This window comes from Phyllopteryx taeniolatus, chromosome 11, assembly GCF_024500385.1.
Source record: "Phyllopteryx taeniolatus isolate TA_2022b chromosome 11, UOR_Ptae_1.2, whole genome shotgun sequence".
Classification (NCBI taxonomy): Eukaryota; Metazoa; Chordata; class Actinopteri; order Syngnathiformes; family Syngnathidae; genus Phyllopteryx; species Phyllopteryx taeniolatus.
Genome location: NC_084512.1, coordinates 9,209,204 through 9,236,890, shown reverse-complemented (window position 1 = coordinate 9,236,890; position 27,687 = coordinate 9,209,204). Strand labels below are relative to the sequence as shown.

Here is a 27,687-nt window from a genome sequence, read left to right as displayed (position 1 = left end):
GGAGGATTGGAGAGGAAGGAGAAGTGGAAGACTTACTGAGGGAGGAAAAAGGGTCAGCGACACAGAGCTTTATCACGCTTGAGTGAAATTAGGAGAGTTGCTCGCACAAACCTTGGCGCAGACGAAACCAAAAAGCTTTGGTGACGAAGAACACGATTCTTGTTGGCTTTTTGAAGAAATAGGTTTGCTAATATTTTTCAAAACATCACGCTTTTTTTTTTTGTACTTTATTTATTTTGGTTGTGTTTTTTGTTTGTTTGTTTGTTTGTTTGTTTTTTTCGGGGGGTGGCTTTAGTGTTGCACAGGTGTGCTCTGGGGCCGTGCGTCATTTGGACGACGTTGCCACATTGCGCCAGGATGCGCGTCTGTCCTTTGCTGGTCTTCCTCTGTCTGCTGAGCGCGGGACACGCTCAAAAGTTCTCCGCTCTCACGGTAGGAATACCTGCTTGCTTGAAATATACACATCCATCTCATATGCGATGCATTTACTTGAACAACCAATGCTTAATTTACGCACATGGGAGGAGTGACAGTTTTACGCAAAGACACAATTTCTTCCTTGTTGCTTTTTGCCAATATTTATTATAACAACCTAAAACACAATTAACCCTATTGTGTCGTATCTATATGTGTGACTGTGTTCTAAGATATTATATATGGTCTAACTCGATAAATAAATACATAAAAAAATAAAATTTTGCAGCTAACAGAACCTTTGCCATTTATCGTACCAAAAAAATACAACATTAATCTTTATCCATATATGAACCCAACTCTATAGCAAAGCAAATTTATTTATATAGCGCATTTCATACAAAAGGTAACTCAATGTGCTTTAGGTGATTAAAAGCATTTAAAAACAAAGGGGGAAAAAACAGCTTATAAACATTTAAAACAAAGAGAAAAATAAATAAATAAAATAAAATGAAAATACTATACTATAAAACAATTTGCATTGTTATAAGCAAAAGTATCTTTGTTTACTCAGACCTGCAAATTTTAACATATCAATTTAATCCTTTTGGAACAATTCATTGGCTGAGTCTGATAGAATTGCATTTCTTTTTTTTTTTTTCCAAAAAAATAATTAGAAGTTAATCTCATTTCGGAAAAGGGCTCTTCAGCATGTGCTTAACCCGGAAAGGACATTGGCATTGTTCTATAGAATCATGCATGGCAGCAATGCCTCTTGTCGTTTTCCCTAAAACTGCTCTATTGCTGCATTACAGTGGAGAAATTATAATTAAATAAAAAAAAAAACATTGGTCATTATCAAGCGCACATACAGCAGCAGAGTGGAATGTGCTCTGTCAGAGGTTTTCCTGATTTACAGGTTGATGTGACAGCTGCCTCCCCAAGGCAACATTATTTATGTTCCGGTCCAAAATGCCTTAATATCCAGTTGGAAACAAATGACCATGAGTTGTTAACCTGCAGGTGAAGGGTCAGAGATCCTCTTTCCTGATGACACAGTGAAGCTGTGGAATGTGGGAGGAAATGTTGCACGAGCAGATGCTCTTCTTAATTGTATTTATTTTGTTCACATTGGATCGTTTATCATGAGTACCACGCTCTGCTATGTGAATAAAACTTATTTCATGGCAGGTCTGTATCAAACTTCTCCGTTGCGGTTTTCACTTGCTTTGTATTAGAATAGCACATGGCAAGCTGGATTTGTCTTCTGCAAGTGATTAATGGTGTATTGTGTGAATGACACATGAGAGGCTGGTTGGTTTCCTAAAAAGGCCTGCATGTACTGCTTTGTGCATATTTGAGGTCAAAAAAGAGGGTAGACCTATGGGACATTGGACTGGGATTTTCATGAGAACAACATTTTCCATGGTTGATGGCATGAAATAGTGTGTGTAGAGATGTGGGCACATTAACACTGCTGCTCTCTTTTCAAACCTTGAATGCTTGTCAAACATATGGACTCCATTGGTCCCCATGATTTCATTAAATTGTGGGCCAGTACCAAGAGACCTTCTTACCATCACTTGACACACAGAGGCCTTTCTTCACCATCACCCTTTCTTTTGGGCATCTTTCACAGCAATTAAATGCCTTTTCCTTTGATTGAGTTAGTAGCCTGGTTAGAGGCTGTCACTTTCTTCCCTTTCCACTACGCTTGAAACTAATGATCCCTGTAGCATCCGACCGACCACGCAGGAAACTCCCGCCAAGGTTATTTAACACGTTTACCTCGGCTCTCAGCTGGGGACCCCATTGACCTTGTTTGGCGGTGGTGTGAGGGACCTCTCAGGGCCTTGGAAGCAGGGGCCCCTGAGCCCAAAAGGCCCTTATGAGCCTACAATGTGCTCACCGCTGGAGGCTCGCCTCCTTCATACGCCATTCAGAACCAGAGATAATTGGATTTGATTTATATGCTGGTTGGTCTTGGTTGGCCACGCCACCTGTCTTGTCCTTTCTTGACTCTCTTGTTATTCTGCCATCTGTTGGTACTGCTAGAGAAGATACAAACGGCAACTTGTCAGACAGACCATGCAAATTAATGTGTGACTATCAAATAGAGGAAGAGGAAAAGAGTGATAAAAAGAGAAAGACTGATATCAATACTGTACTGACTTGTGACACATTATGTGCTGCATCCTTCACGTCTCGTTTGATATTATCAAGGAAAGTAATAGGAGTATAATTAATGATTTAATGATAAATCATGAGAAGTTCTGCTGCCAAACTTCAAGGTACTCTTTCACTCTGTAGTGTTGCTGCATAAGGTGATGGAATGAGTCAGCGCATAGCTCTGCCTCACCCATCCATCATCTCTGGTCAAATGCACAAACAATTAGCATCAAAAAGCCACTTTCTGAAAAGCTTATATGGGAGGAAAATGTCTCTGTAGCATATTTATCTCAGAGTTTTAAACAGCGATGGTGATTCTGGGCGGTTGTTTTCATGGCTCACTTGGTTCTCTTTGCTGTTTTCTTGGAGCTTTATCATAAACTCAGACACTTGGCACTTAGCTTTGTGCTTCTCAGTGGAGCTCGAGGAGGATGCTGCTTTGATGAATGAATCGTTTTGGGTTGTCAGGCTGTTGGCTGGCACGGGGAGATAATGACAATAGTGGTGTTGTACAGGCAATGGGGTGTCCAGCATGAGTTGTGGCAAGGCTTATAGCCCACCATCATAGCATGAAAGAAACATTCTGTTTTGGGGGAGTCGTAGTAGAAAGTGTCTTCCTGACCTGTCCGCTTTTTCTGTTGGTCAGGATGTAAAAAAGATGAATGTGGATGACCAAACAGAAAATAACTGTGAGTGAAACTGTTTGTGAGATGTTGGGACAGAAAAAAAATGGACCGCCGCAATATTTGAGCACCTGTTTCAACAAAAAAAAAAAAAAAAAAAGCAAGAGATATGCACCAGTTGAAAGAGAACTATAATATCCTTGTTGCGTAACTGGAGCATATTGAATGTGGAATTCTGTTAAAAGATAGAGAACAATGTTGGTATTTTCACTTGGATTGTGCTTACCTTTAGGCATTCCTTTACTTTAAATGTACTTAAACATAGGTATGGACATTTCACTATATTTCCTTGATCAACAATGTGGAAATTAAGAAACAATTAATAGATTTTTAAAATAAGAGATGATGTTTGTTTTTTTTTGCCTCATTTGTTCTTTAGACCAGTTTTTGTCAACTGTTGTCACCATGGTACCCACTTGTTTAGAATTTGAGACTTTAAAAACATGTACAGTACAGGTATTTTATGTTTTAAGTGTACATGTTCAAAGCCCCGTTCAGAGCACCTTATTAACAAACTGAGGATGAACATTACAACTGCCCATCCAAAAATAAATATGTTAAACTAAATCACAATTGCACAAAATGTGGCCACAACATTTCACTTCTGTTTTGGCACTGATCTTATCTTTCTCTGAAAGTCCCTTACGTCCAAATACATTCTGTGTGGGAATTGAGTATACGAATAATGTACTTGTAATAATGTTTCTGACGCATGCCTGCATATTAAAAGAATGTTATTTTCCAAATTAAAATCTGACCTGGGATGCTTATTAAATATTTCACAGTAAAGGGGGAGCTAAGTTTACGAATTGTTGTTATGATTCGTGTACATAAATCAGAACTTACTTCAAGCCCATAAATATTAAAAAATCAGTAAGTATGGCAGTAACTGAACGTGCCGTGTGGCTACGTATTGTTACGCCACTGTGCAAAATAGCTCATTATGAGCCATTTGCAACTTCAAAGCAATTTATTTTGAGGACCCCCTATAATTTTTTACTCCGTCTGTGACCCACCCATAACAGGTCCGTGACCCACTTTTGGCTTCCGACCCACCAGTTGAGTATCGATGCTTTAGACCACAATATTTTTTGGGCGAATGAATCATCAGCTCCTCTGCTCCATGATATGGTTAAAACATCAACTACACCTCAAATGATGATGCAAAGGTGGAATTTTGTGATACAGCATTGAGTTGAATTCATTAGTGTTTCCAAACATTTATTTAGCCAATGACATGGTGGTCTCCAATAACAATTTTAGACCAATTAAGTGAATTGGATAATTTCCTATAGCACACCTGACGATCTCTCACAGCACACCAATGTGTCGTAAAAAAGTGGTTGGGAATCACGGTAGTTGAATGTGCAGGTGTATATACAGGCTTGTCACAGCTGCAATCTCCGACGGAGTCACCATACAATTCACAGGTGGTTCTATTCAGCCGTTGAAATACAGTACAGTAGTGACTTTTGTTTTTCTCATTTTTAGTTATTGCCAACAAGGAAGAAAAGCTGGTTCTCTCAGTATTGGTTGAGTAATGACAGATGAGTGTTGAGGCGTGTTCTCATGACGCAAAGTTCTTCATCATTAGCATTCATTTGTTCTCCTTCTCTAGATGACATGCAGCTTTGGAAGAAAGGGACGCAGGAATATTTCTGAAGGGCTCATAAAAATGATTGTTTTTGAACATTTTAATTAAGTCATCTCCGTAACAACTCCTCTTCCGATGTGTTTCCACGAGCCGCTTCAATCTGGGAGGATTTATGAGCCAGGTTGCCAGGATTGGCTCAACCCCCATCTGCCCCAACACACACACACACACACACACACACACACATGCACACAGCCTAAGGCAACATTGCCTCCTCCCTCGCTGCCAACCCCCTTCCAGGTGCAGTGCAACCCTGCAGCCTTGCTCGTCTGAACATAGGAGGCTGCCACCGAACACCATCCCTCACTTGATTTGTAAGATGTCAGAGGCAGCAAACTTCTTTTATTGCTGTTCATCCCACCCTCTTCAGGGTTGTGTGCGTCGTTTGTTCTTGCTCTGTGGATTGCCATAGCCTTGCTTTTGTACGTACATTCACAACAAATTTAAGTAAGGATCTGCATGACAAATCCTCTGTTAATTCACTGAATAGCCGAAAGAGAGTTTATTCACTCAGATAGGTACTTTCATTGCAAATTGAACAAAAACCTCAATGGAAAAATACTCTTGCGTGCAAATATTTCCTTTATAAAAGCAGACATACAGTATGAAAAGCAAATTTATCTAGGAATATAACTAAATCCAGCACCTGCATGTTTTTTCTCCTTGCTGTAACTCACGTCATAATTGCGTTAAAGATGAATCACATGAACTTTATGAAAACCCAACTCTCACACTGTAGTAACACAACGATCCCTGCCATCTATTTGACTGAGCCACTCTATCACCCACTGTCTTTTCAGTCATTGTAGCAGTCACAGTTGGTTGCCACCCCCTTCACCACCACCGCCCTATTGTGTGGCTTGGCGAGGGGGTTTCATACCATGATGGCTGATACAATGGTGGCATTGACACAGGTGATCCGAAGCGTTCAGCCAAGAGTCTGTGTTGCCATGTTTCTCTTTTCATGGCTGAGTAAAACATCTCCGGGTGTGACTCCAGGTGCAGGTGTTGGCACAGACTTAGAAAAGAGTTACATTTTCTGTAGGGGTTGACTTTGCCTCAAACGACATATTTATGTCTATTTTAATTATTTTATTTATTTTCCTACAATATGACTGCCAACCAGCTCTATCTATGTCTAAATGATAGTGATTGGTTCACATTAACCGGACGACATGGACAAACGTAGAAAGAGATACATCATGACAGATACTCATGCACCAAATGTATTATGTAATGTATTCATATCAGCCAGAATTACATGAATAATTATTTTTCCAATTCAGAAACTTGAATATGATGGTCTCCTTGAGCTTCTTCTTGCACCAAGCACGCTGCATAATATGCATTGATAAGTCTTGATAAGTAAATTATTTCACCTGTATATCTTCGCCCACGTTGGGTCAAAATAAACCAGACAAATCCAGATTACACACCACCTACTCTGTAACACATGTCACAAATTAAATTAATAATACTGCATGTAAGTAATATACAAAGCTTTTCCTTTTGTCCTTGCACTGCTTGATCAGTTTGTATATTGTGCACATTTTAGGTAAAAAAAAAAACCCAAAAAAACAACTTTGTTGATTTGGCGAAATAAGATGACACAATCATCTTTAAAGTGGAACCCATCTCACAAAGCGAGGCCAATCAATGGCAAAATGCGGTGCACACACTGTCAGCCAACCTCCCTGCCTGACAACTCTGATGAAATACAGTATGACATGATTCTGCATATATTTCAAGTTGACCATGAATCCCATTTTAATCAGTTTGTACAAGCTCCCACATCTAAAATTCTTTCAGCGTTTCATCGAATAGTTCGAACATCTTTGTTGATTCCTAGAAATAAGAATTCTTTCCTCAGCTTATATCCTATTTTCTCCTTGCTACAGTTCCTGCGGGTGGATCAGGATAAAGAGTGCAACATGGAATGTAGCAGAGCTCCTCGCAAACCCTTGTGTGCCTCAGACGGCAGGACCTTCACATCTCGCTGCGAGTTCCTTCGAGCCAAGTGCCGCGACCCCCAGCTGGAGGTCATCCGAGGGCCATGCAAAGGTCAGGTCATGAGTCACGCTTCATCGCCGCCTGATGTTCTCAAATGCGCAGCGGGGGGCGTCACAGGAGAAACTTCTGGGTTAAATTCATTTCAGCATAATTGATTCTTTGAGTGCTGGGAGGACGAGTGGGGTTGACATGGTGAGAGTGTGTGGGACGCTTTGTTGGCTGCCTTCAGGGGCTCACGTTGGCAGTGAACACATATGTACAGCGTTGTTTTCTTATTTCTCCGTCTGTCTAAAACAGTACATGACATCTACAGTACACTGTATGTGCGGTTGCAGATTAACCTGAAATGGCTCAGGCCCAACTGTCTCATTGGACACACCTCTTAATCAGTTTGTTAATCGATAGGGGTCTGTGCTACCCTAACTCTAACCTAATCTGTTAGTTGCCGCTGAGTTATGTCGGGAAGTTCTATAGTATTTTAGGACCAGTGCATTTTTGTTTCAGTAGGACTGTGTCATGGATGCATAAATAAAGCCTTGACCCCAGCTTCATCAAACACCTTCAAGATTAACTACAATGCGCAGTTCAGTAGCTTTACCAATGGTTATATTTGTAACTTATTTGTGTATGGGCCTTATGAGTCTTAATGTTGTGTATGTAATGAATGTAAAACTGTCGAGTCTGAACAAAAGGAGTCAAAGATTCAGTGGGGTCGGGCATCTCACAGACTTCCTCATTGTTGGCAAGTGCCGGAAGGAAGAGCCGAAGCTCCCCAATGTTACTGCCTCAATCCTCCACCCTTACTATCCTGCTAGTTATTGTCGCTTTCCCTTTGACATGTTACCATTTTAGACCGTGCAACCGAAAGTGTTTGTTAAGATAAAGAAAGGTCTTGTTTGATAGAGAAGCAGTTTCCACAATTGTATGCCCGTGCTAGGTCTCTATGGCAACATCTCTTAGCAGACATCTGGATGTAGAGGACTGCGCCGGCACGCAGAATAGAGGATTCCAGCTAGGAAGCTGAAAGGGACGAAAGTCCATGAAAGTCGTATTGTATGTGTCAAAAACATTGGGTCTATAAGAGTGCAAACCCCCCTCTGCTTCTGGATGGCAAGGGTGAAAGGAGCAAGAGCTGCATTCATATTAGAAGCCGAAATGAGACAGAGGGCTCATCTGGTCTAATAGCACAAAGAGGGTGAGAACGATATTACATTTGTTTTCTGTAACTGAGCTGGAATGAATCATATGTCCTGTCATTTTTTCCATTCAGTCCTTTTAGGTTAAAGGCCCCTCGGAGAAGGATGATGGTTTTGGGATTTTCCAGTAGATCTAATTTAGAGCTCCTCAATTCCCCGTTTTCATCTATCACCTTGCCCTTCCTCACCAGTGCCAGTGACACGCATACACACAGAGACACGCTAGACAAAGACAAACTAGCACGTTCTTCTTTGTGCGTCTATTGGATGATCCATATTGACTGCGTAAGCCGTGCCAATAACTTGCAGCCGTGTGACCAAATGGGTCGATTTTTTAAGTGTTGCGTGAGTCATTGTTTTGATAGTCTCTGAACCTACCAGACAGACTGGCACTGTGTGTCGCACCAAGTTACCATTGAAGCGTCACTGAGAGTTTCAACAGATGGTGCAGTTGGCCAACAAGATGAGTTGAAGTCATGGCCGTTTCACAATATGATAAAATAACAACAATAATAAAGCACAATAATATGAATTACCCTTGATACTTATTGTTTACCTGTTCAAAAAAAATTTAATAACCAGATGTTTATCATCAGTGGCAAGTGGGAAGCTCGGCGACCTGGTGGTTAGCACATCCGCCACACAGTTCTGAGGATGTGGGTTTGAATCTGGGATTTTGCCTTCTTCTGTCTGTGGAGTTTGCATGTTCTCCCCATGCGTTTGTGGCTTTTTTGCGGGTCCTCGGGCTTCCTCCCACATTAGAAAATTGTGCATGTTAGGTTCCTTGAGGACTCTAAAACTGTCCTTCAGTGTAAATATGAGCATGAATGATTGTTTGTCTATATCTGCCCTGCGATTTGCTGGCGACCAGTCCAGGGTGTACCCTGCCTCTCACTCAAAATCAGCTGGGATGAGCTCCAGCTCACCCGGGACCCAAATGACAATGGATGCATGTTTATCAAAAGTAGCTGGCCAGTATATAACAAACGTACTCCAATATTTCCCAGAAGGCATTGCACAAAGGCTGATTTGCAAATGTACCTGTGTCCAGGCCCTATGTTGGCTTTGAGACGTATTATTGCTCATGTGCTAATGCATTTTAATAACAAAAGCACGTACCACTGTTCTTTAAAAGATGTCTGCAAAAAAAAATCTCAGAGAGACAACTGCTTATGATTTTTAGCCAATGTTTGCTCTCCTAGCTCTGTATTTGCTAGGATATGTTATGAATATTAAGTATAATGTATAGCACAGTACCATTGTTGTCTAAGTAATGGTCTATTGAGTCAATCATTAAGAGTGTTCATTGCAGACTTGCTGGTGTCTTTCCAATCTCAGTTTAATGGGAAAAGGTTTTATTAGGTGTGCACATAATATGTTTGCAAGAAGCATATTTCATTCCTCCATCCATTTTCTATGCCGCTTATCCTCGTAAGGGCCGCAGGTGAGCTGGAGCCTATCTCAGCTTACTTTGGACGAGTCACCTGCCAATCTCAGGACACATATTTAATTATTTTTATTTTATTCTTTAACCCTTTATAGGGCAGTTATAGAAATTTGACCACACATTCATTTATTTTGGATGCATTTATTTGTATAGTAATTGTCCTTAGTTGGGGGGGGGGGGGGGGGGGGGGGGGGAATCACGTGGCAGATGTATGTTACTAAATATGACTCCCCAGCTCAGTTTACCAAAACTTTGTCATTAAGGATCATTGTTTAGTCAATGTAGTTATTGACATGATTGGTGTGAGGGTCACGAGCGACCGTTCGCTAGTGCACATTTCTATTTACAAACACATGAACGGGTACATGATGAGATGGTGAGAGGCAGATTGAGGAAGGTTTAGGTTCGCCTTGTGCATTGTCAGCCCTTTTCTCCATTGACTGGAATGTTCTGCAGAAGCAGCACGAGACGTCTCCTCCCGTAATGGCTTTACCACCAGGCACCATGCAGACCAGCCTGGCGTGCTCCTAATAAGACTAGAATAAGTGTTGGTTCTAGTCCCAGCCACACAAGCATCTGATCTTCTGCTTCCCAAATGTTTTTAATTGTCCCTTCCCCTTCTTCCAACCCCCTACGTTTATATTTTTTTAATTCATCATCATGCATGCTATTCAGCATCTTGTGCTTTTTGAAAATACTGGGCCTACAGCTGCGCAGCATAAGAAAGTAATTGAGCTGTGGGTCGTTTCGTGGCTCTCTGTGATGTGTTGTGATTGAGGTGATTTGTGGTTTTCCTCAGATACGTCCAGATGCGTAGCAGAGAAGAAGTACACAGAACAGCAGGCCAAGAAGCTTTTTCCTCAGGTCTTTGTGCCAGTATGCAACCCCGATGGCACATATAGTGAGGTAACTAAATAAATGTTAACTTTGGGATGCAAGGGATGGTTGCTGTGGGGCTTTTATTCACATTTCGGCATCTTTATTAAACCCACTAGAATTGTTTGGGAGGGAAGTAGACAGTGTCACTCTAATACCATTGCAAAAACTTGCTCTTTGTGTGTTAATTTGCTTTACAGGTACAATGTCACAGCTACACCGGATACTGTTGGTGCGTCACCCCCAATGGCCGACCGATCAGTGGCTCAGCTGTGGCCAATAAAAAGCCTCGGTGCCAAGGTGGGCACAGCTTCCCCCAAAAATGAGATGGCCTGGCAGCAAAATCAGCAAAGCAATTATTATTCGACTTTAAAAAAAAGAAAACACTAACCTGTTGCCACACCTTTCACAATCAATCTTCATTTAATGATTGTATTGTCGCCGCAAGTTACACATTTATAATGGAGCACTTTTACCCTAAAAAGCCATTGAGGTTAGCAAACAACACTGGGTCAGATGCTGTCACGGCGTCACTGCAGCTCAGAAATGAAGCTTTATTTCAACCTCCACTTTCTCCTTCTGATTTACTTGTTTATTATTTGACTTTTCTTGTGAAATTTTAAGAAACATTTCTCCATTCACATGCAATTAGAAGACAATGTACTGTATCATTGTCTTCTGTGGTTCAATGATTGTGCTAGTAGAGATTTCCTTCTAGGACAGATTATTCTCATCTAATGAAAAATAAATCCAATATATAAAATGTCACCATTGATGACATTATAAAGAGTGTTTTGAGCCATTTAATTAAATTCAAGGTTTTCCTCTTTAGGATCAAAACAAGAGCGAGCGACCACAAGAGAGCCAGGGAAAGGTGAGAAGTCAATACAAGACATTGTCAAGTCATTGTTAATGAGATTTATTTTTCTTAAAATATTACTGTAGAGTTCAGACTATAAATTGTGTTTTTTCCTCAGCTTTAAGCCAGGCTTAAACAAAGATGCATCTTATTTGCAGAGTTTCTACGATCCCAGGAGCCTCACATTCTTGTCTATTCTTAGCTTGTGTTTAACTCACCAAAATCGCATTTACTTTTCATGAATTTTTAGATGAGCTGTATGTTGAACTGTTAACTATTCATGTTTTAAAATCAAATCTGCACAGGCTGAAACATTCAGCTCGGTAGTTAGAGCTGCTCTCCTCATCAAACACAAACACAAAGTATTAGTTTTGGTGTGCATATTTTGTTGTGGCACTAGCAGTGTTTTCGCTTCTGTGTTACCTTATGCTATTTCATAAATATTTTAAGGGGACCCGCCAATTTCTCGTGTTTTTTCCCTATTCACGGTCAGTATAATAGTGGGGGTTTCTTGTATATTCTCTGCTCTGTGGGAACAAAACTGCTTTAGCTTTAGTTTAGTTTGCTGACTTCTTCTTGCCATCGTCAGTCAACTATATCTGTGTCACACTGTTGCCACAGTCAGGCTAAGGCGTGCACAGCAGCGAGTGTAGCACGGTGCAGTTTATAAACCAGTGCACTCAATAGATCGTTTTACTGTAATACTGTGTAGGTACTCTTGTGTGTCAATGTGCATGTGTGCACCCTTCAAAACATATATGTTAATGTGTTAATGCATCTGCGTAGTGCAGCTCGAGTCGCCTGTTAAGGCTTGCCGCTACTTTATCAACCCGAGAGAGCCCGAAGGCTGTTATAAAATGAGTCTGTAAAGCAGAGATATTTGATGATGAATTTTATTTTATTTTTATCATGCTCAAACATATGCTCTTGTTTTAACCAGTCGTCTCAACAGCCTTAATGGATGATTTATAAGTACTTCTCTAATTGTATCAGTCAGCCGAGTTGCATTTTTCAGATACAAAGAAATGTTAACGCTTTATTCTTTACCCTAATTTAACTTTCAACATCTACCACTCTCTCGCAACCACAAGTTTTCCTTCTGGATCCTCTCCACAATATCTTGCTCTTAACTTTTATGAGTTCATCTTTCTAACCGATGAATTGAATGTCTTGAAAAATGTGTAATTTGAGGATTTACAATTGATTCATAGTTTTATTGTTTATGTGTGTGCATGTTCATGTTTGCATGCTTGATGTCATGGATCTCATTGCAACAAAGTATGCATGTAATTGTTGAAGGGGTTCTGATTGTCTCTTTAGGTACAGCGTCCGTCTGAGCTTGCACCACTAATTATATTTACATTAAGCGGGAATGCAAAATTTGAGGGAGGAGGTGAAAGTATGAGACAGGGGGAAATGAGTTGGGGGAGTGGGTGTCAAAAAGCAGAATAAACTGGAGATTTGCGGTGTGTCTACACTGAAAACAGCAGTAATTGCGGCAATATTTTCAACCCGCGGAAGCCCATCAGTACCAAAGCATTCCATGACAGCTGTCAAACTACTTTTATTGTCAAGGCATTGAAGCATCATTAAAACACAAAATGTTTTACCATAAACCCTTCCCTGCTGCTTAACTTGACAAATTCATTCACATGCTGGAAACATATGCAGCTTATGACTGGCAAACAGCAGTAAATCTAATGCTGTAAGACCACAAATTGCGCAGGGGTTTCCTGGCAGATGCAAAAAGAGGTGTTGCAGTCATGTAAAGGGCCTCAGAGATAGGTCATTAGTGGTTCATCATAAATCCAAATCATAAATACACTTTTTTTAGATGGCATTTCAATCCCTTACTACATAGCTGCAGGTCACAACTATGTAGCTTGATCCACCAATCAAGAAGATGAATGGCTGGTATAACAAAGTGACATTCAAGGGAAGTGCCTACAAAGAAGAATACATTGTTTAAAGCAAGATGTTGACTCTTAATCCTTGTTTGTGGAGCCATCCATTTGATTTGTCCTGACTCATGCACTAACAGCTCTACTTATGGAGAATGAGTGACCCACAGTGAGGTTAACCACACCTATGGCCTTGGCTTCACCCTTAGCGATTCCAAACCTCCATCCCCGTCCTCTTCTTACCACAAATCAAACAAACACACACCAAACAAACACTGAGCTGGACACCCTGACTAGGCCACTGCATTCTTCAACACTATGCTCCCAAAAACATGCATTAATTGGAGACTCTGAATTGCCCGTAGGTGTGAATGTGAGTGCGGATGGTTGTTTGTTTTTATGTACCCTGCGATTGGCTGGCAACCAGTTCAGGGTGTACCCCGCCTCCTGCCCGATGACAGCTGGGATAGGCTCCAGCACGCCCGCAACCCAAGTGAGGAGAAGCGGCTCAGAAAATGGATGGATGGATGGATGGATGAGCCAGGGCATACAGACAGGAAACTCATTAACCATTCTGTGGGCGTAACAGGCCGATGAGTATTTGCAGTGATCCGTGCGGGAGTGGAGCATTATCACTGCACTGTGGCAACAGACAATGTGAGCGGGTACCCTTATTAAACAGAATGTGATGGTGATAACCGCTGGCGACTCAAATATGTCCGCAGAGCTCGCTCTCACTTTGCCTGTGGCCCGATCAAATTCACCAAAATTGCGTTAGACCAGCGGTCTACCCTGCACCAGAACTTAAAAGTGGTATGAGCAGGCTTAAATTTAGATCAACTTTCTGCCACCAAATTGTCACTCCATCAGGCGCATCTCCAAGGACACGCCCTCTTCTGAGCTGGAACGCCCAACTTGGCACAGAACGGTCTACAAAATTGGAAAGCACGCATAGCAAGACTTGTGGTTGTACGAAGATCAGGACCCGCTGGCATTTTCTCCACCACAGATGCGCTGTATACAAAGATTATTTTTATTGATTACATTTGCGTGTCCCTCATAGCACAATGATACCCATGGGAGTATATGACCACTAGCTACTTGTCTTCCCTTATTGTAACTTCCCTCTCTCTGCTTCACACACACACACACACACATACTCTTTTCCTTCACCTCTATTTCTTCCTCTACCCTTCTTGAGCGGGCAACGTGCAAATAACACAAAGTTATGTATCCTTTTTATCAAGTTTACTCTTGTAATTGTAGTCTCTTTGCAAATATTCTCCATTCTGAATGCAGATGAGACTGGCTTAGTGGTGGACCCACAACCTCCCGCAGATGAAGAAGGTGAGTCTCTAGCTAACCACCCATCCATCCATCCATTAGTCATCATCCATCATCACACTCTGTGTATGACTGGTAGTCAATATATACTGTATAATTAATACTGTTGTAAAGTCACCGAATCAACAAATCTTGAAAATTAATTAATTGATGGAAGTTAGCCTCAGGCTAGCCTGTGTAGAGTTTGCATGTTCTCCCCGTGCTTTTGTGGGTTTTCTCTGTGTCCTCTCACATTCCAACAATACGCATGGTATCCTATTTGAAGACTCTAAATTGCCCATAGGTGGGAATGTTCCCTGCGATTGGCTGGCGACCAATGCGGGGTCTTCCCTGCCTCAAGCCCAAAGTCAGCTGGGAAATGGTCCAGCTCACCCACAACTCTAATAAAGACAAGAGGAATAGAAAATGGATGGATGGATGTTTTAGATATTAGTACTGTATTTCTGCAATATGACCTTGTTAAACAGTGGTTGATGTGACCACAGTATCATGATACAGCTTACGCTTATTACAAAAAGAAAGCATTGTTAAAGTGGATTATTTTTATTGTTGGATGTGGGCACTTCCATATATAATATTACAGAAACAGAGGAAGCAGAAGAACTACTGCATGGCATTTAAATCTCTGCAGCTACATTGTTATATTTGAGTTATTTCAAGTTTTCATTGCCTGAAGAAAGTATCATTTTTCTAATCATTTTTCTAATCACGTGATCATCTAAAGCATAGGTGTCAAACTCAAGGCCCAGGGGCCAGATGCGACCCACCATATCATTTTATCTACCCAAATTTCAAATTGTCATAATAATAAACAATAATGTTGAGATATTGCATTTTTCTGTTACCAATCCCTTCTTCTACAGTAACTTAAATAATACTTGAACAAACTATTATCCTTGTCTTCTGATTTCAAAACTAGTTTGTTGTGTAATGGTAATAATATGTTTGGGTGATTAAACATTTATATGATTTCACTGTTCTAACGGCCATCCGGGGGAAATCATAACTATAATGCAGCCCGAGACAAAAAAAGAGTTTAGCCCTGATCTAAAGGCTAAATGACACTCACAGCCACAGTCCATGCTTTACCCAGCCCAGATTTTCCCTTTTTCCGGTCATATCTGTCAAATGCAGTTTACTTTTTGCAATTTGAGATCTGACAACCTTGATATGATTTTTACAGTCTCTGAGTTTTGGAAGCACCACATTTGGCTCAGATAATATATGACTGTGTTTTCAATTGATGCAAATAAAGCTGTCATGGTGATTTCTTTCAGACATAATTTCCCAATACCCCACTCTGTGGACGGAGCAGGTCCGCAGCCGGCAGAACAATAGAACCAGAGCACCATGTGAGGTTTAATTTTTTCATTATGATTGGGTGTTTGCAGACCTCAAAAGAAAGCAGGCTTTGTGTTTTCCTGCAGACTTTAGAGAGCAATCATAGTTTGCGGCTGCTCCTCAGTACAGATGGGGGGGGGTCGGTGTGAAGCCTGTACATCTTGGTGTTGGGAATACGTGATGATTCGGGGGTCTGGTTTGCTGTGGTTCTTCTTTTTGTAGACTATTCGTAATTATCAGCACATGGCACAAACACAGTATCTCCTATTCTTTTGGCTTGATCCGTGCTGTTCTTTGACTCACGTTGCACGTTGATCTGAACACACAGATCAGTTACCTCTTTGGTCTTTGGGGATTTGTGTTTCTTCCTGCATAAAACATTCATCTAGGCTCTAAAGTGTGCATGCATGAGTGCATTTGTGTATGAATCCCATTATCATAATTTAAAACCAATAAAAAAAAAAGCATGAGAAATGCGGGAAGGATGGTTTTGCTTAACATGCACTCTTTGGCGTATTGAGAGGGGAAAGAAGGAAAAACAGAGAAAAAAAAGAGAGCCCATATGGAGGTACTGGAGTGAGGAAAGTCCGTTAAGAAAAGCAGGGAGGCATTTCATTCAGTCTCTTTTGTGTGCGTGTGTGTGTGTGTGTGCAAAGATTTCTTATGAAAATAAACAAAGAAAAGGGATATCCATAATGCTGCAATTGTTTCCGATCCTTGAAGGAATCAGCAAAAAAAAGAGTCATCTTGGCCAGAGGGAATCTCGCATCTGTGAATTTAATGCTAAATGTCTCTTGGATATCTGCACGACAGAAGATTAAATCCTTCTGGGGCTTTGGAAAAAGCCCATCTTCAGTGCGGTGCAAAGCTCACTTGCTGCCCAGGGACAGATTTATTTTTTGATGCCCCCCTCAAAAAACAATTGCCGGGGGAGGGGGTTGGTGGGGCCGAATATTCCAAATTGGAAACTCGCCCTGTCAAATTCATAGGGGGATGGCTGTTGATGCTCCCCAAAATCCTGTTTGGAGGCCCCACCTCCAGGTGGATGCCTGTGGCCACCGCACCGTCCCCCCACCCTTTGAACGCCACTGCCCATCTTTAATCCTCGTGCGACCATCAGATTTATCTGTAGGAAAGAAATAAAACACAGAGCATTCCATTTTCTCTGGGAATTTTGAACATGTAAATAAAGATCCCTGCGGGCCGCGGCTTTATAGTAGGCTACACTGCAGTAGGGTGTCAATATGTGTGGGTGTGTGAAAGCGAAGGTCCAAGGCTTTAGTATTTGTCTTGTCTGTTTCTCCCTGTTATATACATCCACGGAGGATGGCTGAGTCTTTAAATATTTACTTAACGTGTGACACAGGGTGCTGTGCTGGTGTGTCATTAGCCCATTAATGTCTGTAAACAGTGCCACAGGGGGGCAGATATAACATTCAACACCCAGTCTCTGCAGCACTCGTCTGACACTGCTTTTTCTTAGAGTGCTTCAACTTGCACCGCGTCTCACCACCAATAGTAGTACTGAGAGAGCTATCTACTGTGTTTTATTTTTTTATCTTATGTTATGTTTAAAATTGTGGCAACCAGATGTGGTTAGGGTTAAGACTAAATTCATGCTTTAAACAACCCTTTGCATCCAAGTGAACCTGCAATTACATGGAAATGTGTTCATGTGACTATAATGACTCTGTGATCTTGCTCTGCAGCCTCATCATGTGACCAGGAAAAACAGTCTGCTCAAGAGGAGGCGAGGGAGCACAAGAATGATGCTGTATTTGTTCCGGATTGTGGCCAAGGCGGATTGTACAAACCAGTCCAGTGCCACCCCTCTACTGGTTACTGCTGGTGTGTCCTGGTGGACACCGGACGGCCCATACCTGGCACCTCCACCAGGTAGGACAGACTACCTTCAGAATGGACTGACTGGTTACTATTGCATTGAGTTTGTTTGATTTTATATTGGGGACTTGGACAGTCTTATGTTGACAGTCTCAACCCCCTTCTTTCCAAAGCTCAGGTTATAACTTGCCCTCTCGTCCACCGGGGTGAACCCCAACGTACAGGCGCCAAGCCGGGGGACAATAAGTATACCCACACCTGCTCGGCACCTCTCACCGTGGGCAACTCCAGAGTGGAAGAGAGTACAAACCCTCTCAAGAGGACTGGTACCAGAGCCAAAACCGTGTGTGGAGGCGAGCCCGACTATATCTAGTCGGAACGTCTCGACCTCATACACCAGCTCGGGATCCTTCCCTACATTCCACGTCCCTAGACCCAGCTTTTGTAGCCAGGGATCGGATCGCCAAGGTCCCCGTCTCCGGCCACCGCCCAGCTCACATTGCACCCAAGCCCTATGGCCCCTCCCACAGGTGGTGAGCCCATGGAAAGGGGGACCCATATTACCTTTTTGGGCTTTGCCGGCGCAGGCCCGGCCACCAGGTGCTCGCCTTCGAGCCCCACCTCCAGGCCAGGCTCCAGAAGGGGGGCCCCGGTGACCCACGTCCGGGCAAGGGAAAACATCTTCCTGAATTTTTTAACATCATAGGGGTTTTTGGAGCTGTGCTTTTTCTGGTCCCTCACCTCGGACCTGTTTGCCATGGGTGCCCCTGCCAAGGGCATAAAGCCCCAGACAACTTAGCTCCCAGGATCATTGGGACACACAAACCCCTCCACCATGATAAGATGACCGCTCAAGGAGGAGATTATTATTATTATTATTATTATTATTATTATTATTATTATTATTATTATTATTATTATTATTATTATTCAACCAGTTCAGGGTGTACCCCGCCTCCTGCCCGATGACAGCTGGGATAGGCTCCAGCACGCCCGAGACCCTAGTGAGGAGAAGCGGCTCAGAAAATGGATGGATGGATTATTATTATTATTATTATTATTATTACAATAGGCCTACACACCTAATAGTTAGAGTTTACCAAACCAAACTGTCCAGCCAGATTACAAACACTCTCATGTTTTGCTATTATTCCCTTCTTTTTCTCATTGGTAATACATTTACGCTTTCTAATTTCACTATCGCTAGCAGTTTTACTTTCTTTGGAGCCAAACTTTGGCCCCAGCCAGAGTTCACTATGCTAGAAGTTGCAAGACATCAATGGGCAAACAGGACTGCACCATTTCCACTCACCACTGGGATTGTACCATTTTCATCTTGAGACAGGGTTGACATAGTGACTTAAGGTGGCAAAAATGGAAAAATATTTATTTTATTCTTTGATACACCATTCCACAAAACTTTGTGGAATTTGATTGTGTATAGTGTGCATAATCCTGCTAACTAATTTACACACCAGCAAACAAACAGTGATGAAAAAAAAACCAAAACATCTCACCTTTGTGCTCAGTTGATGTAACTGCTGACAATGAGACAGAGGTCATTCAGGCTGGCAGTGTGTGATACTGGTGCACTTGGTATTGGTACACATGGCTTGTTATCAGATTAACAAGGATCCAGGCAGAGAGCCAGAGAGCACATTAGCACACACAGAAGTATGGATTGTGACACTTCTCTTGACTTGTCCCAGGCCAGCTTTTGGCCCACTCGCAGAGCAGCGTGAGTGGGGCTCTGGCGTGCCAGGGGGAAGCTGTGAAAGCTTCCTTGTCCCATGCTCCCTGTCTGCCTTTCTCTCTTTATAATTTCTCCTTGTCACCCTTGCTGTCCTCATACCAGACGGCAAATCATTCCCCCATTTTGGATGTGTATCAGGGCATCTGCTTTTCCACAACCATTTTAATGTCACATATTTATCACATATTTTATTGTTGCAAACTGTCTCTTTGGTCCATTTCACAATGAGTGACATGACATACTGTATGATTAATCTGTTTCTTGTGCCCAAGGTATGAGCAGCCAAAGTGTGATGCCAATGCAAGGGCCCATCCAACAAAACCAAAGGACCATTACAGAAGCAGACATCTTCAAGGTATGTCTCACAGGCGGATAGACTCAGTTTCTGTTTTTCTTCTCTGCTCAGACCACATTGGGAAGTTCCTCAATAGTTGGCCTCCAACTGCTGCCACCCTTCCAAGGTTGTGATAACAATGGAGGCGTGTTTGCTGATATCATGAGCAGTGTTGGTCAAGGAAGCACTTGATAAAGACTTGAGGATTTCCAGATACTGCCCCTCCTGGTCAGTTAGCCAGGAGACAGACACAGATCGGTGGAGATTCATCCACACTGTCATGTGGAGATGGAGGATAGTGGGATGAGGAAAGATAGGAGATAAGGAGAAGCGGCAGGGGAGAGAGGTGGGGATAATGGATCATGGGATGTAAGAGACAGGCAGTGATATACAGTACAGAGCTTGACAATAGCATAGACAACACAATTAAAGGTGATTATGGTGTTTTGGGGAGTTGTCAGGGTGGCTTACTTGCAAAGTATGAAAAACTGAAAAATGGATTACCCATTTTAATTAACATGATTTAACTTAGACTTTAATGTTCCTCCTCATATTTAGTCTATTTCAGCTTTACTCGTTGTTTTTATCCAGTTTGCTGAAATCATCAAGAGTTCCAGGATTTGAAAGAAGTTTATATTCAGAAATAAAATATTCAGCACTACAAGTAGTCAAGACCAGCCGATTGACCACAGGGCTTACGTTGGGCTATACAGTGCTTAACAAATGTATTAAACCACCACTTAATGAAGGATTTTCTCACGATACTCTGACTTCCTCCCAAAAGCCGAAAAACATGCAAGTTGGGTTATTTGAATCCATAGGTATGAATCTCAGTGTGATTGATTGTTCGCTTATACTGTATGTGCCCTGCTATTGACCAGTCCAGGATGTAGCCTAACTCTCACCCAAAATCAACTGGGGTAGGTTGATGAGGACAAGCCAAATGTAAAATGTAAAATGTCTCGTTTTAATGACAAGCGATTTTTTTAATGACATGGATTTTTATCTTGCACAGAGGTCACCATGTCTCATAGGGTATGCATTTTTAATGCACCATTATAATATGTTTGAAACGTAGTTTTCCCACACACAAAAAAAAAATCAGTTCACACTGAAGTGGCTTCCTCTTGGCTCTTGACCAGAGCAGTAGTGGATTCAGTGCCTTCCTCGTACATCGACAGTGCTCATGAGGTGAACTGGCCTCTCTCGCACAAACTGTACAGATTTCTTTATTTTTGCCCAGAAGGGGATTCAACCTTCAACTCCATTATTCAAAGCACATCCTAAAAAACTGTGGCACCATTTACATAAGATGGTTTTAAAGTTTAAAAAAAATAATAATAATGTTGCATTGGAAAACAGGCAGTAGGTATGGCAGTCAAGAGTACAGTATAGATCTCCACCTAGACTGAAGTATTAACAAAAGCAAGGAGTGGAGTGCCATATTTGTAACAGATGCCATATACATAACAAAAGGGACTCTGTCGTTTAAATTATTTTGCAGACTATCAACGACTCAAATAGCAAAAAGAAAAATAATCATCTTCATTTTTTTAATCCAAAATTTAGTTATTCCTCGACACATTTGCCTTTCATGGAGCATTAAAATTAAAAGAAAACCTTCGTTGAAATAATTAAATACACAAAGTAATACTATAAAATACATTAATGAGGTGCAGCAGAGAGCAAATGCAAATTTTGATGAAAAGTTGAAGTGGAGAGAGCGTGTTTAAAATAGAGTGGGTGTGGACTGCTGGTATTATGGTCCATTCTCACTGATGGATGTGTGCATAAACATTATCACTCAACCACTTGCAATCATTATTCGCATGTTTGGCCAGATTCTGTCACCCTTCCCATAAATTCAAATGTATGTTGCATTTAATTGTATCCTGCAAGACCAAATTGCAGACAAAGTACAGAAATTATAGCTTACAGTTTAACCAAATCATAGTTTAAGGTGCTTGGCAATGTGGCCGTTTCTTTTCTTCCTTTCCTTTTCTTTTTTGTGGTAGTTTGGTAAACATGCTAATACTGCAGAGACGAATGCACAGAGCATCCAGTGTTCTTCTCCACTCCACAAGTGTTTATGCAGCCGTGGTCCAGGCCAGACATGGCCACGCTGGTCACAGGTGCTGCATTTTAGCAGCAGAGCAACTCTGGCTCTGCTCACACATGACATGTATTGCCAAAAAGTATGACAGGCTGTCATAGATGAACACTGCATAAGTCAGCCAATATTACTCATCTCTGTTGGTGTTTACCCTTGTACTGACAACATTGCTAGCGCGATGAGCCACACTGTGTGTGAAGTGTTACAAAACAGGACGTAAAATAATATATTTATTTGTCATGTCAGCCGAAACAAATATTTATGAACACACTTCATGCTCCTCTACAGACAACCTGCACTAAACTCCCATTTAAAATGCACCTGGGCAGTGAAAAAAAAAAAAAATCCCCAGCATCTTGTTTTCTTAATGAGCTATTGCGTCAGTGGTTGTAAACCTGGTTACTGTATAAACCAGGCAAAATTACAAATGTTGCCTTCACATCACTTTAGTCCACTTGCTGTCGAAGCGTTGGTGTTGAGAGGTTTATGGGGCGAGATGCGAAAAAGGAGCCACTTGCCCTGAAAGGAGTTGGAGTGGAAAGTAATGTATTTGACTTTCTTTCTCTCCACTGTGGGATCATGGGATACTTTTTGGGCAAGCACTGGGAGCTGCTGATGTGAGTGCTGACAGGGCTGTGCCCCATGTGGCTCCATAAAATAACATTGCTTCTCATTGAAAGCAACACAAGGGAACACACATGCACTTATTGGCCAACCTTTTGCAGCACGCAGCAGCTTGATAAATGGAGGCATTGGAAAAGGCGCAGGAAATAATCTCATGATTTGATGCTTTCTTGACTTGAGCTGTCAAACATGGACATTTAAGGTACAATCATAAAAACAAACTTTGTTTTTATTTGAAAGACAGCTGCTTAGGTAATGGTAACCAGACATCTGCAGCCAATAGAGGCAGAGCTTTAAATGATGATCTGCACTTTATTTCTGCAGCAATTACAAGGTAAAGCTTCTCTCTCAAGCTACAAACCTCACCTGCTTCAATAATGGCATAAAATCACTTTGTCTTCTGAGTGTGCAATTGCGTGAGTGTCTCAACGTATTTACCACAAGAGCACCATTTTGGGAGCTCACAGGTGGGTCACAAATTTTACTGGGCTTGGGCCATGAGGCTCCACTAAAACTTGAATGCAAAATATGCTCAGTTTGTAAAGAAGAGCACGGAACAGTTTGGGCATGTGTATTATCCAACCTAGGACTAAGGATCCACACTATTTGGGAGGGGTGGAGAGGAGGTGTGGTGCTAAGTCGCCACCTGTTAGAGAGGGCCAAAGCATACTATTATCTCCAACGCGGGAGAATCTGGCCCCGCAGGCCTGAGCTGTAAAAAGAGTAGCAGTGGAAAAGCAGAGGGATGTCAGACTGTGAGAAAGAGGAGAGTCAGAAGAAAAATCCAAGAATTTTTCAGACCTCTGTAGCCTTCAGCTCTTCTACAATAACCTACCGGTATTTGCCTCACTCTTAAAACTGTATAGCAAAACAGACAATTACTATCATTAGGGTCATTCCACCCCAGGCCCATTTTAATTGTTCTCGTTTTTCTGCAATTAATATTTTCCTTATTGTTAAATTTATGGGTTACAGTAGTATATGAGTTTCTACTTGGTTTGGTATTTTACATAATCCCACCATTAGAATGTCCATCAGTACTTGGTTCACTCAAGACTATGTTTGGTCTACTTAACGTCTCAGGTGCTGGATGGACATACACATCCAATGTTTAGGAATAGCTTCAGTGTCCAGCTGTCAAAACCACTCAGGGGCCTTTTGGGTGATTGACAGGCATCCTCTTCCTCCTCCAGATGAGGGGAGGTCTGAAATTTTATGAGGAGTTAAAGACAACTGTGAGAGATGTGTTTGCGTTTATTTTCTCCTCTGCTGTCTTACACGCTGGAACTACACTGCTTGTTACATGACGTCCCTCCCCAGCCATTTATAAGGCCACCTATGACGGCAGCATTCCACACTCGAATGTTGTTGACGAGGGGGATCAGTTTCTGTGTTTGTTGAGCTCCGTGCACCTGAGACTGTATCGACTACATGATTTCCAAGCTTGCGCACTTGTCATCCTTGTTACCTTGTTTTCCAGGTTGTCCCGGTACAAAGAAAACGGAGTTCCTGACAAGCGTTCTTGATGCGCTATCAACAGACATGGTTCACGCCGTCACAGATCCAGCATCTGCCGGAAAGTATGATGTTTAGTTATGGCTTTTCCCCCCCACAAAATAATCAAACAAGTAATAGTGGAACCTCGAAGGTTGAGAAACCGCCTGTTCTGAGATGGCAATCAAATGATTTTGAAACATAAAATATAGAGTATAATACAGAAATCCACGGCAGGGTGAACGTAAAACCTTTATGAACTGTAGAGAGGGTCCTCAGTTTATCATGGCATTCCGTTCTTACAAAGGTGACATAACCTGAATTTGTACATAAAACGGTATGAAAAAGTACGTGTCCCCTTCTCAGATTACTTTTTTGCATAGTTTCCCCACTTTGTTTAAGATCATCAAATTAATGTAAATAGCAGACAAAGATGCGGCACGGTGGACAACTGGTTAGAGTGTCTGCCTCACAGTTCTGAGGACAGGGGTTGAATCCCCGGCCCCACACGTGTGGAGTTTGCATGTTCTCCCCGTGCCTGCGTGGGTTTTCTCCGGGCCCTCCGGTTTCCTCCCACATCCCAAAAACATTCATGGTAGGTTCATTGACAACTCTAAATTGCCCGTAGGTGTGAATGTGAGTGCGAATGGTTGTTTGTTTGTATGTACCCTCCGATCGGCTGGCAACCAGTTCAGGGTGTCCTGCCCAATGATAGCTGAGATAGGCTCCAGCACACCCACGACCCTTGTGAGGAGAAGCGGCTCAGAAAATGGATGGATGGAGTAGACAAAGACAATCCAAGTAAACATAAAATGCAGTTAGTGATTTTATTTAATAAGGGGGAAAAAACTATTCAAAGTTACCCGGTGAAAAAGTAATTGCCCCCCATGTTTAATGATGAATTAACTGTGGCTAATAAAAAAAATTGGACTTGTAATAACATAACATAATAACATAATACATAATAATAACATAATAACATTTTCACTGACCAGACCTCAAGACCTGTTCAATAAAGAAATCACTTAAATCTAAAAAAACTGCAACAAAATGCCACGATACAAAGAAATTCAAGAACAGATGGGAAATAAAGTAATTGACATTTATCTGTCTGGAAAGGGTTACAAAGCTATTTCTAAAGCTTTAGCACTCCAGCAAACCACGGTGAGAGCCATTATCCATAAATGGAGAAAACATGGAACAGTGGTGAACTTTCCCAGGAGTGGCCAGGCCACAAAAAAAGAACAACATATTTTTACGCCACATCAATATTGTATGTCAGGACCATCTTACATTTGAGGTGCTGTATAGGCCAAAAATAACATTTACCTCTTACACATACAAAAATTCTCTCATGCACACCAAAATCTCCCACACTCATCAAAAAAACTCCCACCCACAACAAAAAACTCACTCAAACAAAAAACTCCCACAGACAAAAATAAAAGTTCACCAAAAATACTGTCACACACCTAAAGAAGAGCAGCGGCCCGTCTTTAAGTCTCTTCTCATTGACAAAACTCTTGGCCCCTTGCACATTTTCCTATAATATTGATTAAAATTTTCAGCTGTAATTTTCAGGGGCATTCAACTTTAGAGATTCCACTGTAAAAACACAAAATAAATATATTATTGCATTACAACTGACTAGTGGAGGTGGGAGACGACATACCAGTCTGATGATTTTTATCTTCTAGAGTGGTGGAGCCCGACCCTACCCACACACTAGAGGAGAGGGTGGTCCACTGGTATTTTGGTCAGCTGGATAAAAACTCCAACGGTGACATTGGAAAGAAGGAGATCAAGCCATTCAAACGCTTCCTGCGCAAGAAATCCAAACCCAAGAAGTGTGTCAAGAAGTTTGTGGAGTATTGTGACATCAGCAACGACAAAGCGCTGTCCCTGCAGGAGCTGATGGGTTGTTTGGGGGTGACCAAGGAAGAAGGTGAGTTGAGAAATACCACCATGTAAATCACTGTGATAAGTCTTACAGGCCTAGTAACAATAACTAAGGGCATTGGAGGTTAGTGAAGGGTCAATTTGCACTTGGTGTAGACAGAAGGATTTGACGTGAATTCAGCTGTAGTATTTCCTCCTTACAATGGCATTTAAAGTTTCTGTCACTCTTTGTCTTACAGGGGCCAAAACAGGAGAAGGCTTATCTCCCAGTAGACTTGTAAGTCAACTATTCCTCCTGCCCCCAATTCCTACCCCAAATTAACACTCTAACCATTTTTGTCAGCTACAGCAACACTCGGTTATTTTAGATCTAATGCCGTCAATGCCTGTGAATATTCTCATTCATGCAGGTCATTTCGGTCTAAGGGCATCGAACTGATTGCAACTGGACTGTTTCTAAGACAACCACAACAGTCCACTTGTGATAAATTCAAAACCCTGAAAATGCCTTCAATGTCCTTACATAGTGTAATTTAGTTTCACAAATCATCTGAGGAAGCAGCAGACAAACATAGTTTAGAAAAGGGCAGATGAAAAAATGGAAGTGATTGGATAAATGTTCTGTCCATCAGAACCAGAGTGTGCCAATCAGATCTTGTTATTGCCATGAAAAATAATCCTCTTTTAATAAATACTTTGTTTCTCTTTTTTTTGTTAACTAAAGATTAAATTACAATTAAAATGAAATCCCAGTTTTTGAAAAATCTATAATGTCAAGCTGTTTCACAACAATTTTGTTTAACACAAAAATCTTGATGTTGTACCAATTTAATATTGTTGTGCTAAAGTAGCTCTCACTCAATGCAATTGTGTAGAACCGTTAGACATAAAATAAATAACTAAAGTCATTCTTTTGTTTTCCTTTTTTCTTTTAAAAATGAATGAAAACTTACAGAATGGAGCAATAAAGTACATATGTTTCATTGAACAACAACCATACAAGAAATTGTTGACAAAAAAAAAATGATATATATATATATATATATATATATATATATATATATATATATATATATATGAATACCAAATTTATGTGACTTGTGTTTCTTCTCCTCAGCAGCCCTCGAAGAAACAAGGCTAAAAGAGCAACTGAAGATCTCGCTTCCGCATGGTGATTCTGCCCTCACCAATCGGCAACAACGGAAATCATAGTATTTGCACTTTGTACTTTAAAGTAAAATGTAAATTCACTTTGTAGAAATAAGGTATTTAAACAGACTGCTGAATCTGTGAATGTTGTAGTTAGCTTTTTTGTGTCCTGACAAGCAAAATGTATTAACACATACAATGTATGTGTCCTTTGAGTGTCTTGAGTTGTTTTCATGTTTGATGTTTCATACTGTGCCCCTTTCTATGTGGACTTTTCCTCTTGTGTTGATGACTATAAAGCTGATCTAGTTTTCTCTTAGATTACACCGATTAATTTGGAACGTAGTATCTTTTCCTGTGTCTTTAATGGCAGCTTGTTTCAAACACTAACCATGAGAAACATGTTACAGATTCCCATGTATTCTTGTTTATTAGAAATAAAGAACTGTTTTATACATATTTTGTTTTTGTGCGTGTCTGGCCGACTGCTAATTAAATTGAGTAATGTTTTTGTGCGTGTCAATCTAATCCAATTAGACTGCTTGAGTTATTTACGTATGTAACATAATTGCTATGTTTTTTTGT

General features: G+C 41.3%; 1 protein-coding gene across 5 annotated transcripts; it reads left to right on the top strand.

The window, feature by feature from the left end:
- The first annotated feature begins 17 nt into the window (after nt 1–17).
- Nucleotides 18–27,561, top strand: smoc2 (SPARC related modular calcium binding 2). Of its 5 annotated transcripts, XM_061790488.1 has the most exons (14): nt 18–182; nt 296–432; nt 6,819–6,981; nt 10,373–10,479; nt 10,650–10,749; nt 11,282–11,323; nt 14,476–14,556; nt 15,831–15,905; nt 17,604–17,790; nt 19,762–19,844; nt 24,041–24,140; nt 25,752–25,999; nt 26,193–26,230; nt 27,071–27,561. In XM_061790488.1, exons 2-14 carry the CDS (start codon nt 358–360, stop codon nt 27,092–27,094), a joined length of 1,323 nt encoding a protein of 440 aa, XP_061646472.1. In that variant the 5' UTR covers nt 18–182; nt 296–357; the 3' UTR covers nt 27,095–27,561. The 5 variants fall into 5 exon arrangements, with proteins under 5 accessions (XP_061646472.1, XP_061646475.1, XP_061646473.1 ...); XM_061790491.1 differs by having other exon boundaries at nt 18–432; nt 14,509–14,556; XM_061790489.1 differs by having other exon boundaries at nt 18–432; nt 27,074–27,561.
- Nucleotides 27,562–27,687: the final 126 nt, after the last annotated feature.